Raw genomic sequence first — 12,135 nt, forward strand, 5'->3', positions numbered from 1 at the left:
GCAGAGCAGCTTTTGGCCCTCTGGGGTGGGGCCTGTCTTCTAAATTGTCTATCCCCCTCCGGTTCTGAAAATGCAAAATTGCTTAGGTCTTGAACTGCAGTAAATAAGACATCCTATTGCTTCTCTACCCTTCATGTTTTACGGAAATGCATTTAACTGGATAATTTGTATTACCAGTCTGCCACCCACTGAAAAATTAACCATTTTAATGGATAAATTTTCATGATAGCGAAGCCTCTAGCTATTAATTTACACTGTGAAAGTCACCATGGCGAAACATAATAGTATAAGATATTGCTTCCAGATCCACACAGGCAACATTTCAAGTGCAATGGATTGCAGCTGAGTCCAGGAAGAAGGATGGGCTTTGAAGTTAGCCTATTCTTTTACAGGTATCTTGGATCAAGTAATCCCCACTGGGAATGGCCCAGTTCGGAGTATGCATGAAGTTTTTTCAAAATCCTGTGTTATGTGACTGCTGAGAGATGGTGTTCCTTGTTATTCCCAACAACTCCACGTTAGGGACCCCCTGAAAAGAAGATGCTTTGGGCCAGATAGAAGACCTCATTTATATCTTTTTGCTGTTGTTTTTTTTTGTTCAGAATTTTGGATTGGATTATGATGCCTTCCAGCACATGGTGGGAGACTGTCCCCCTGACTTCCTCCAGCTGGCCTTCAACTGCTGTAATGTGAGTATCTTACCTGGAGGGGAGAGGCCTAAACCAGAGTTCTCTAAATCCTTCTGGCTTTTGAAGATAGAGCTTAAAGCATTTACAGAAGAGACTTGAAGAGCCTACCTATAAAAGCAGCATACATTCCGATAACCCAGAAAGTCCCTTACAGTTTTTATAAGCCTTCCCTTCCCCTTGCAAAAAGCTCTATCTTGTGTTTTTGCAATACTGTGTTCTGTCATGCCAAACAAACAGGTCTGGCACACTGAACAGCTTCTAGCAGGCTGCTCCAGCTGATCATAACCAGTTGTATGCTATTGGCACTTGCTGGCCCTCATGCTGACAAAATCCAGCTGTTTTTTGTGTACAGACCTACTGAGCTGTGAAGAAAGAATTCTGAGTTCTTAAAACAGAGGGGACAAACAAATCCAGAGCAGACACTGAAATACTCTGAAGTTTCTATATGCTGCCTTTTGGAAAGTGGGATAAACCTCCAGATCCCTAGCCTGTGTTCCAAAAAACCCAAACTTGGACAGTAATTATTTAGTATCAGTAAGGCTATAGGCTGTGCTGTATGGAGTAAATTTTCTGCCGGTTATACAAGTAAAATTGTAACAGTTAGTGCTGGATACCTTCATGGCTCCTCAGTGTGTTCCAAGGAAATAGATCTCTTTTGTGGGATATCCCATAAGAGATTGCTAGTACTTTTGTATAGTAAACTGGTTTATATGAAGTAAGAGTACCTGAGCTTCTACCAGATTCAGCTGAATGGGAATGTCCAGTTTGCACAACTTAAGTTGAGGCAACTTCTAAAAATTGTGTTGCACAAAACTTTGCCCATGACTCCACAACCAGGCCAGGCTGGAGCCAATATCAGCACTGTGTCCAAGTGAGTGTTTGTAAGAAAAGGCTCATTTCTCCATGCTCTTGATGCTTATTTTTGTCCCAAGCTCGCTCTTTTAATTTGTGTTAGTACAAATGTACCTGCTCAAGGGGAGAGTGGTATAAAGGTGGGGGATGTGAGCAGGTGCGGCTGATTACTGCTCTTGACACAAGATAGCATAATTTAACTCTAAAAATAGTTGTGGAACTTACTCTGGACAAGCTACTTCACTCCTCTGATTTCACCTTAGTACAGTGGAGCTTGTGTCACCAGGACAGTGGTATGTCTGACTCATGTTCGTGAAGCGTTTTGACTACACATGCACTAAGGGGTTTGGCTAGAGGTAGGATTTGACTTTGGAAGCCTCAACTCCCACCTGTAGACTCCAGAAATTGTAATGTATCTAAACACATGGTGCATGATTTAAAGCAATTTTTCAGCACAGTGAAATTCAGAGTTAAACTACTCATGAAGAAAGGGGAAGTGACTGATCTTACATTCTCATCTAAGAATTTGGTGTGTTCAGAAAAAAAGGATTTTCTCCTACTGATTATCATCAAATGCTGTTTCCTGCATAATAAACGTCCCTTCCCTGAACTGAAAGTGGAAATTACTGTGTTTTGATCAAGCCATTAATATGCTGATTTCAGTGTGGAGCATGCCACACTTACCTAGTAGAAGGAAAAAGGCGGTGAACAGATAAGGTTTTCTTCTCTTCCTAAGCATGTTGTGCTTCAGTAATAGGTGATCCGTGGGATAATTTACTCTTAGACATGAACGTTTATATAGCTTTTTAAATTATTTAATGGGTCAACAAACAGTGCAAACTATGTAGCTCAGCTGATTAGCTGAACTAATGTGCAAAGCCCTGGGGTTTTCTACAATTAGCATATGTGTTTTAGGGCAACCTAAAAAAACTAGTGAAAACTGACATATATGAGGTTTAGTCTGCTGTTATGAAGTGTTTTTTTTAAAATAAGTACATGCAAGGAAGTTTAAAACTCAAGGCTCCCCAGCAACTATAAGCCTACTAGTGCGAATACTTGTAAATGTAATCATGCACGATCATGCAAAAAGCTTACCAGCATGAGCTGAGCTGTGGGCAACTGCTGCACTGAGGAAGAACCTTTTATTCCATTTGAGCAGAGTCTGGACTGCTCAGGGACAGAAGAGGCAAATGTTGCTCTGTGTCACTTTTTCATTGCTGCACTTGTCCTGGATCTTACCTAGCAGAAATTGAAATAGCCAGAGAGCTCTTCTTGCTTCTTGTAGTTTGCAACAGCTCCCTAAGCTTCCCAAATTAGTAAATTTGTCAAAGTACAGAGTGCATATTGTGGTGTTGCCCCTGCCCTACTCTTTCAGTGAAATATGGAAAGCAGAAAAAGATGGTTTTCTATGCCAGGAAATTCCAGCTACTGCATTAGAACAACTTTCTTGCTGCTCTTGAGCTCTTCAAGTGTGATTGATTTGTTTGGTTTTTATTACTGTACATATGAATTTTTAGCCTTTACCCTGTGTTGCTAGAAGGCATTCTGGCACTGCTGATCATACCAATGCTCTTCAGAAAGATCCATCTTGTAGGACCTGCAAGGCAGTATCTGGGAGGTCTTTGGGGTTTTTTGTTTACAAAGCACCAGTGTGTCCTTTGTGCTAGAGGTGAGATCTGCCTGGGCTTGTCTGCTCTGAAAAAGCCTGTAGAGGGCTGGGAACAGGAATCAGGTCAAGTGGAATCTTTAATAGTGTAATGAGGTTAACTTTCAGCTGCTGAATTAGACACTGCTACCTACAGTAGTTAAACCTGTAACACATATACAGATTAAATGTTCAAAATTATGAAATGCCTTCTGAGTTACTACTTCTATTAAGCTGCTTGCCCTCTAGTACAGTTTGTGTTGAACTTTGTTTAGAGATCCATTTCTGCTAGGGTGAATAAATAAATACATACTGATAAATACAAATTGAACACATACTGATGACTGGGGGAGTGTATTTTACTTGGCAAAGACGGATAATTTTTTTTCTGCTGTATTACTTTGTCAAATTATATAACCAATCTTGCTTCCTTACAAGACATACCAGTACACCAAGTAGTAAGGCTAATTACAGATGGAAAGATACAACGTTTAAACTTAAAAATCAGCAATACCATTTGGGTGGGTTTCGATTAAAGTCACAAGGAGATCATGGAAGAATTACAAAATTTTAAAGAATGACATAGCCAAGTTGCTCTGCTTAATCCTTATTGCTTCAGCCATATTTTGAAATAACGTTGATATATAACCTCCGGCTGGTTACAGGAGTCCAGAAAGAAATCCTTGAACTATGAAAGCTGTTTAAAACAACAAAACCCCCTCTGAAGCCCTGAACCTAACAGCTTCCCACCTTTTCAATTTAAAATGTGTCCTCATAACAGGATGTTTGCAACTTGATAATTAAATGTGAGAGGTATAATAGACATAAAGTGGGACAGAATACTGCTTTTCCCCTGCTTTACTTAGTTTTTTTGCAATGGCAACACACTTAAAATGGTTTTGAATTTCCTCAGTTTCTTCAGATAGTCCCTCTGTCCACTGTGTAAGTAGAATAGCATGGGCAAACCCGCATGAACTCTTTGATTCATGTTCATTCACAGATGGATCCAAAGTTGCGTCCTTCATTTGCTGATATTGTCATAACACTGGAGGAGATTTTAAACCGCCTGAGAAATGAGGACTTAGAGAGGGAGAGAAAGTTTTTGAACCTTGACAACAATGAAAGAAAACCCAAAGGTAAGTGTTTGTATTGTACAAACATTGCTGCAGGCTAATAGCAAGAGTGTTCAATGCTTCATATTTTGAAGACTGGAATTTCAGCTATATATGGTATTATTTACAGCTTCTGAACAATTTTACTCAAAGCCCGAAAATTATTCGGGAACAATGCTGTATACTTTGCACTGCAGTGTCCTTTGGGAAAGAACAGCTAACTGTTTCTTGAAGTGCCTCAAAAGATTCTGCCCACAAGCTCTTGAGGGGAAGTTTCGAGTTCATTTGGGAATGGTTTTGTAAGTTGCTAATAGTATATGGAAATCCATCAACTTTTGCTTTGTCCCTGCCATACTTAGTGCATATACATAAGTGTATGTTACATGCAACACTTAGAAGCTTCTTAAATTCCTTCAGGAGGAAGAGCAGAGAAAATGCAAGAGTATTATAAAGTACCCAGAAATACTCTGAAAGACTGGAGAAAAGATGAATCCCAGATCTGCTTGGGAAGGCTGGCCTTGAAGGGCTTTCTCTAAAGCCATCTAGTGCCACCTGGTGTGAGGAGCAAACTGTAAGCAGTTCTTATAGGCTGGGGCATATTCTGGCTCTAGATATCTTTTATGTTAGCACACTTCTGGCAATTGGAAACTTAGAATACAGTAACAATAGTTTCTCATATTGTGTATATATAAATACACAATATATATACATATATATATCTGTCTATAATATGGTTGTCAATTGAAGTAAGTTCTGTATTGCAGACCACGTGGAGTGCATGCATGTGGTAGTTCTTCCACACCTGGAAAGCATCTAAAAGAGGCGTGAGTTTAAAAGTCTTCATTTTCCTGGCATTCTCCCTTTGGAGTACATGTCAGATTTGCATCTTCCTGGAGAAGCGTTACATGCTGTTCTTTGACCTGCATAGTCTTTCCTAGGTGGAGTGACAACAGTCTAAACTGAGGCAGTATTTAAAGGGAAAAGTGGAAATATATATGTACTTATTCTGGAAGTGGTAATCAAAAGGCGATACCACTTCTTTATATATGTTTTTTATTGCCCTACCACAGCTCTTCAGAGGCACCTTAAGAGCCAGTGGCAGATGCATGTTCCAAACATTCAAGGAGTTAGCATCTTTTCCTAAAACAACTACAAATTTCCCACCCTGTTCTAGTGACACAGCTTTTATAGAGATATATGTGTGTGTGTACGGGCGTGCACATATGTGCATGTGCGCAAATAAATACACACACGCATGCGTATTATTATTTAACTTTTATTCATTAGAGTCAAACTCATGTCCCTAGTTTCTGCATTGGTTAATGTACAGAATGAAGGCCGGGAAGGAATGATTTAGACTTCTCATGGTATCAGGAGAGGCGTTTATTTGGTCTTACACTTTTCCCATTGGGGTGAAAAAGTCCCAGTTCCTTTGGCAACTATATTTTCTACTTTCTCTCTTTTTATGGTCAGTATCATCAAGAGATCTTGGGCAACCTCTGCTGGAAGCGAGGATGATAAATCTGGAAACATGCAAATTGTTCTTCTCCAAGACCACCATGTGCCATCTCTGCTCTGTCAGTGTACTGGCAGCAGGGAGGTTTGAAGGGGGCCTAAAAGACAGTGTTTGGATAGAAGAGGGAAAGACTTCTTCATTCCTAACGTATTTTTGTACAGTTTCCTTTCCTTTGTTTTTTCTGAAGACAATATTGTCCTGCCAAATTAGCATCCCCCATAATGCAGGTGGCAAATTTGATCATAAAATGAAAAAGAAGCAGTCCTGTTTCTCTGCCTAGAGAAGTAAGATGGCATTAAATGAATTTGCATTTCCTCAAGGCTTCAAGATGACTTTTAATTAGCCTGAGGCATGAGTAAATGAAAAAAATGTAGTTTTGACTGCCTTACACTTAAAAGGTCCTATGGACAGGGCTGCCAAATCTCCATGTGTGAAACCAGGAATACACTGAGGAGAAGGGAAGGATGTCCTTGTGTTTGTGCTGGAACTTGTAAGGAATGAGCAAACGTGCTTATGGAAGATACTTTAGAACATCAGAAATGCAGCTTTTTCTTTACAGTTGTCATGAAGGTTCTGTGAGTACGCAGACATGCGGGCATATAGCTCTGTTAAACTAAGAGTATTTCTTTTCTTCTGCTCAGGGTCAACTGAAAAAGGACCAGGAGTAAAACGACTGAGTTCCCTGGATGATAAGATCCCACCCAAGTCACCTCGTCCACGCCGTAATATCTGGTTGTCACGCAGCCAGTCAGATATCTTCTCCCGCAAGCCTTCCAGGAAGATAAATGTGCAGGACCCCTACTATACACCAAACAAAGGGTTAGGCCGGAAAGTTAATCCCTTCAGTGCCCGGGAGGACCTCAAGGGGGGGAAGATCAAATTCTTTGACATGCCAAGCAAGTCTGTGATCTCCCTTGTGTTTGACTTGCATTCTCCAGAGGCAGGTGGAGGCCTGAAAGCCAGCCAGTCCCAGTTACGGCAGGCGTATAGCACAGACTGGCAAGAATTCTCCCTTCTTCCTGGGAGGAGATGCAGATCACTTCCGCTCTCTCCTGAATTGCCGCACAAGGAATATGGCCTGTTTGGGGGACTGTCTTCAACTGTCAGCAGGTGTGACCCAACCCAGCTAGGTGCAGAGGTTCGGCAAAAACTCCTGAGTAGCAGTAAATATGGTGTGTCAGAGATTCCCCCCTTTCAAGCCAAGCCCCATAGGCCAGAATTTCTTCCCATACCAGGACAAGAAGAAGATATGGACTGTTCAGATGGGCCAGTGGCCCAGGAGGAAAATGGGTTTTGCCCTGTTGAGGACACATGTGGAGAGCCAGCATGTAATCAGCCACTAGCGCTGGCCCAGCCTGAGCCGCTGTCTTACAAAAAGCTCCCAATTGAGAATTCGGTGAACTCTGAGGGACATGGCTCTTCACAAGTGTTTGTGGGTTGTCTCCCGTCTGAAGAGATGGAGGTGGAAGATGACCTACTGAAAAATACTCCGCTAGAGTCTCCAAAGCCTCTGTTCAGTGTTAGTCCTTCCACTGAGCTGGAGAGAGAGGCATGGTCCTTCAGGGAGCAGGATGGGAACAGTCCTGTCCTGTTGTCTCAGACCTCCTCTGACATCTCAGCAAGTGGCAGCACGCAGTCAACTTGTGACATATGAAGAGAAGGCTAAAACTGAACGTCTCCTTGAGGGAACAGTTGTTCCCAGTCGCTTAAACTCTGTTTTTCTATAGTGCTGGGGTTCACATTTGAAAGAGACTCAGCAGATGGTAGAAACTGGCTGTCAAACAGATAGCTGCAGACAGTGTCCGGAGAGACTGATTATTTTACCTTTATTTCAAACTGTGCTTATTCCTTTCCCTGCTTTGTATTAGGAGGGGGAACTATTCCAGCCAGAATGGCCATGTGGGCCCCACAGTCCTTCCAAGAGGCAGCAGCCAGAGCAGGCACCATGTAAATAGTTTGACTTGGATTCCTGCATGGAGCATTTCAAGGCCTTAAGCTCCATGTTGGGTAGAAACAGTGACCCTTAGGCTTTTCCTCTTCTCTGACTGACCAGCTGCTCTAAACCACTGCAGATTTTGCATTAACATTCTGCAGCAGTGCACATGAGTTGGAGCCTCTGTTTTAGAAATGGGCACAGAGCTATGTTGAGCAGATAGGAGTGCTCTCTGGTCTCAGAGCGGCTGTGAATGCTGTTGCAGCATTAAACAAGCTCTTCTTTCAAAAGCAGCAAAAACAAAACCCCTCATGCTGGTCACAGTCTGCAGGCTGAGCCACATGACAAGTACTTTGTGATTAACAAGAAGAATCTGTTCCCTGGTGTTTCATTTTCCCTTGGGATTTGGTAATGGTGTGTAATACATTAGTAGGGGAAAGCGGGCTGTGGTAAGCACCGCTCTCCTGCTTGCATAGCTCTTCATGTACCTGAACCCAAATGTGGAGGAAGATTTGCCCAGGGCACAAGAGGAGAGCCATATTCCAGGCATTGTCCTTTCCGGTCTTCTGGAGAAACTGCCAGTGAAAGTACCAGTCGTACTGAGCTTTTGGGGGGGTGGGCTCTTACCTCTGAAGTGCTGAATGGACATCGTGATCTGTTTCTGCAGAATAGTTGATTAAATGCAATATCTAGATCACAGTTGACTAGTACCACTGAGCTAGAAGGGTCATATCCACTTCCTCTCTGGTACGACATCCCATCTCATTGATATCACTGCAGTAATGATGGCTTCTTATTTAAAACCAGGCTGCTTGATGGAGGACAGGAATCCCCTGCCCAGGGGAAGCTGCCAGCAGTGTTGCAGCCATCCAAGTGCTCTTGGAGGAGGGTAGACAGTAGACTCACAGAAGGGCTTTGAATTGTCAAGCTGAAGAAAATTAGCTTGTCCCAAATTAACTTTTTTTTCCTTCTGCAGAAAGAAGCTGTTGTCTTCTGTTGTCTCACTGAGTAGGATGATCTTTTTCTTTCTTTCCTTTCTTCCACCAGCAGGTACATATGAAAGAAGCAGCAGCACGAGCTTTCATGTTGCTTGCTGGAACCAGCGTCAGAGATCCCCGCTCTGGGATGTGATATACAGGAAAGCTTGTTCTATGATGATGTTTGTGCATGATCCTGCCCTTTTCCATTATCGTTGTCCCAACAACACAGGATTTTTCTTTTTAACCTATATTATCATTCCTAACTGAGGTATGCATTGCGTGCCTGCTGAGCAGATGGGGATGCAGTAGAGACCAGAATTTCACCCAGGCAGCCTGCTACACTCTGTTGCTGCTCTCTTGTAAGGATGGAAATGTAAGCTAGTCTCTGACGAAAGCAAGTGTATTCCTACTCTTTTCCTATCTCAAAGAAAGAATGGAGAAAGCCTGCGTTCTTCCTTGGCTTAGATGCTTATCTTTCCAGAGGTGTAGGGAATCACTTTATGAGCTAATAATTATTTCTTCTTGTGAAATCCATGTTAAACTAAGCAGCAATTATCCCTTTGCAGTGGCTGCACAGAATTAAACAAGAAACCCAGTGTTGCTGAGTTACTTAGTGTGATCCATGCCAGATTAGGGAGCTGTTAGCAGTTTGAAAGAAAAAATGCCTGCCCTTACCAAGATCACCCCTTTTGGCCCACACCTCTCTGCCTCTTGAAGGTGCTGGTCTGTAGACAGTCCATCTTGTGTACCCTGTCTGCAAGACTGGTGTCTGCAGAGTGCAGAGCAGCTTGTGTAGCTGGCACTGTGTGTGTGTAATTTCCATGGAGGACAGGGAGACAGCCAGCAGAACTCTTTAGCCAGCTAGTTGCCTGCCTGGTGCCTGCTTCCTCCGCACCCCTCCCTTTTTTAAGTTTCATACAGTTGTAATCTTTCGGGAGGGAAACCATCAGCACCAGCTTCTGTTGTCACAAGATGCATTTAGGTGTGTGACTTCAGACAAACAAGCAATAACAAGGAATAGTTTACTTCTGGATCACCAGGCTGCGAGGAAGCTGCCTGCAGCCTCATCGGAGAGCACATGCACGCCTCCGGCCGCTCTGCGGCTTGCATTAGCCCTGATTGTCAGCGCTGACCCCTCATCATGAAGCCTGTTGCCCTCCCTGACACTGACTGCAAAGCCTGTGCAGTCAGCCTTGGGGTACCTCTGTGGCCCCCATTACAGTGACCTCATCTGTTCTTACACCACTGTCTCTTAAAATGCTTCCCTGCTCGAAATAGCTCCCTCACAAAGCAGCATGGCTAAATTTTTTTTTTTTTTTTATGTCTACCCTAAGCACAGCCAGTTGACATGCATAGGGCACATCTATCAGCTTTTCTAGCTCTTTGTACTGAGGTGGAAATGTCAGAAACGCCAAGGAATAGCGGCTCAGGCCTTTCCTGTATTTGTGGTCTGCGTGGGAAAAGAGGCATGTGTATGAAACTGGAGTAGAAGGCCACTTTAAAATAGCTAAGTGCTTGCTAAAGCCCAGTGCTTCCAAGGGTCTGGAGGCAGTTGGCACTCACTACGTCTCATCCCTTTGGTTGTGTAAAGCTGAACCTAGGTTGCACCTAGTAAATACTGCTAGGTCTTCTGCCTACCTGAGAGTGCTTTTCTACGGGGGGCCACTTTCTGACAGCTACAGGTGAACATGAATACGAACATGTGGTCAGCGAACTCCTTGTTTTATAGTGATGCGACAAAGTTTTACTGTGATCGGATTTTATCATGATTTTTGACTTTCTTATGGGAGCAGTTCTTGCTCTTTTAAAACACTTTCTACACATTGCTAGGTTCCCTGAAGAGATAAAAGATATTTTTAATTCACTTTAAATCTTTCTATGTTGAATTCATTTAAATGTCTGTTATAAGCTATTTTTGTTGAGGTTGATAAAATGCAACTAAGAGAATGCATGTGAATTGCTGCCCCTCAAAAGCAGTGCAGGCAAGGGGGCTATAGTAGACTTATACTTGTTGGAGAGGCATTGATGTATTATGTGTAACAGAACATTGGTATTTTTTTGCCAGTACAACTAAAGACACTTGAATAATTCCTGTTTGCACTTAATGCTATTGTTTATATTGCATGTCACTACATTTCTATGCAAAACAAATAACCTTTCTTTTGGGAGGAGGGGCAGCCAGATATTTGATTAAGTATAAAGATCTTTGCGAGATGATCTATTTTCGTATTTATGAAGGAGTTTTACGTCTTAATATTTTGCAGTCTGTAAATAGCTCAACTTGTAATTAAAGGCTTAGGAAGAAGTTTGTAGCCTGTGTATAATAGTAAGTTAACACTGCCAGAAAAAAAATTCTTTGCAAAAAACCTTTTCTAATATTGTGGATATTTATGAATATGTAAAGAAAGCACGTCTTGTTTTTATGTTGATTGACTTTCTGACTTTTTTTTTTGAACTATAGAACTGGTGTATGTTTTATTGGAACTGCAATAAGAAGTAACCAAAGATGAATCCAGTTAAATATTTTCGTAATTTTTTTCTTGGTCAGGTTTTGTAAACTTTCCCAACTTGCTTTCAAAATAAAAATAAAATCAAGGCCTGAGTCTTGTGATTAAGAGGGCAACTCTAGGTTAAAAAATCTGGCTTAAATGCATACTTAAGCTATGGATGACATTAATACTGGTCTTGATCATATTCACTGTTACTTGGCGCTGAATTATAAACAGGGAGAACTGTCATCCCTATTCAGTGTTATTTTGCTCCTGTATCTTATGAAGTGTTACACTATTAAATCCATGAGACTTGAGGACTTTTTCTGCACTGCCTTAGAGTGCTCTGAAGAGTAGGCGGTAACTTGTGACCTACAAGCCAAGCTGGCTTCTGCTAGCGCTCAGCCTGCAGGGAGCTCGCCAGTGTGGCTGCTCTGTTCCAGCCCCATGGAACAGCTGCAGTAGCAAGGGAAGCTGTGCCATTTAAGAGGACCACATCTGGCTTTACATCTCCCCTTAATTAGAAGTCTGAATACCTACTGTGGCTTGGCTCTGCAGGCAGTTACCCTGCACGACAATCAGCTGGCACTTGGGAGGAAAAGCTTTCTCCTTCCCCTTTCTCCTGTAGGAGCAAAGGTCGTGTTATGTATGCTGTAACTAAGAGCAAGGTAAAATACAAATATGAAGTGTGACAGCTCTCCCAGGTGCATGTTCTAAACGAGCCATGGTTGGTGTCTTTTTTTAAAAAAACAAAAATTTTCGCCCTCTTGACTTCCTTAGAAAGACAGGAAATAATTATGAGGGTTATTGGGAATTACCCTACAGCAGTGACTGAAAGCTGTAACGCTTGACTAGACATTCATAAAAATGTATGATTTGCCTGAAGAGACACCTGCTTTCCTCTGGTGTCTGGCAGAAG

The 12,135-nt window shown here is 42.2% G+C and overlaps 1 protein-coding gene across 4 annotated transcripts in view; it reads left to right on the plus strand.

Moving 5' to 3' along the window:
- TESK2 (testis associated actin remodelling kinase 2) overlaps positions 1-11,322 on the plus strand; it is an 84,974-nt gene extending 73,652 nt beyond the window's left edge. For all 4 annotated transcript variants that reach the window (XM_075097766.1, XM_075097768.1, XM_075097769.1 and 1 more), the window contains 3 exons: positions 603-689; positions 4,187-4,322; positions 6,456-11,322. In XM_075097766.1, the coding sequence (XP_074953867.1) occupies positions 603-689; positions 4,187-4,322; positions 6,456-7,468 (1,236 nt within the window). In that variant the 3' untranslated portion in view covers positions 7,469-11,322. The remainder of the gene's footprint in view (positions 1-602; positions 690-4,186; positions 4,323-6,455) is intronic.
- Positions 11,323-12,135: the final 813 nt, after the last annotated feature.

The sequence above is a fragment of the Phalacrocorax aristotelis genome, chromosome 6 (genome assembly GCF_949628215.1).
Source record: "Phalacrocorax aristotelis chromosome 6, bGulAri2.1, whole genome shotgun sequence".
NCBI classification, from domain to species: domain Eukaryota; kingdom Metazoa; phylum Chordata; class Aves; order Suliformes; family Phalacrocoracidae; genus Phalacrocorax; species Phalacrocorax aristotelis.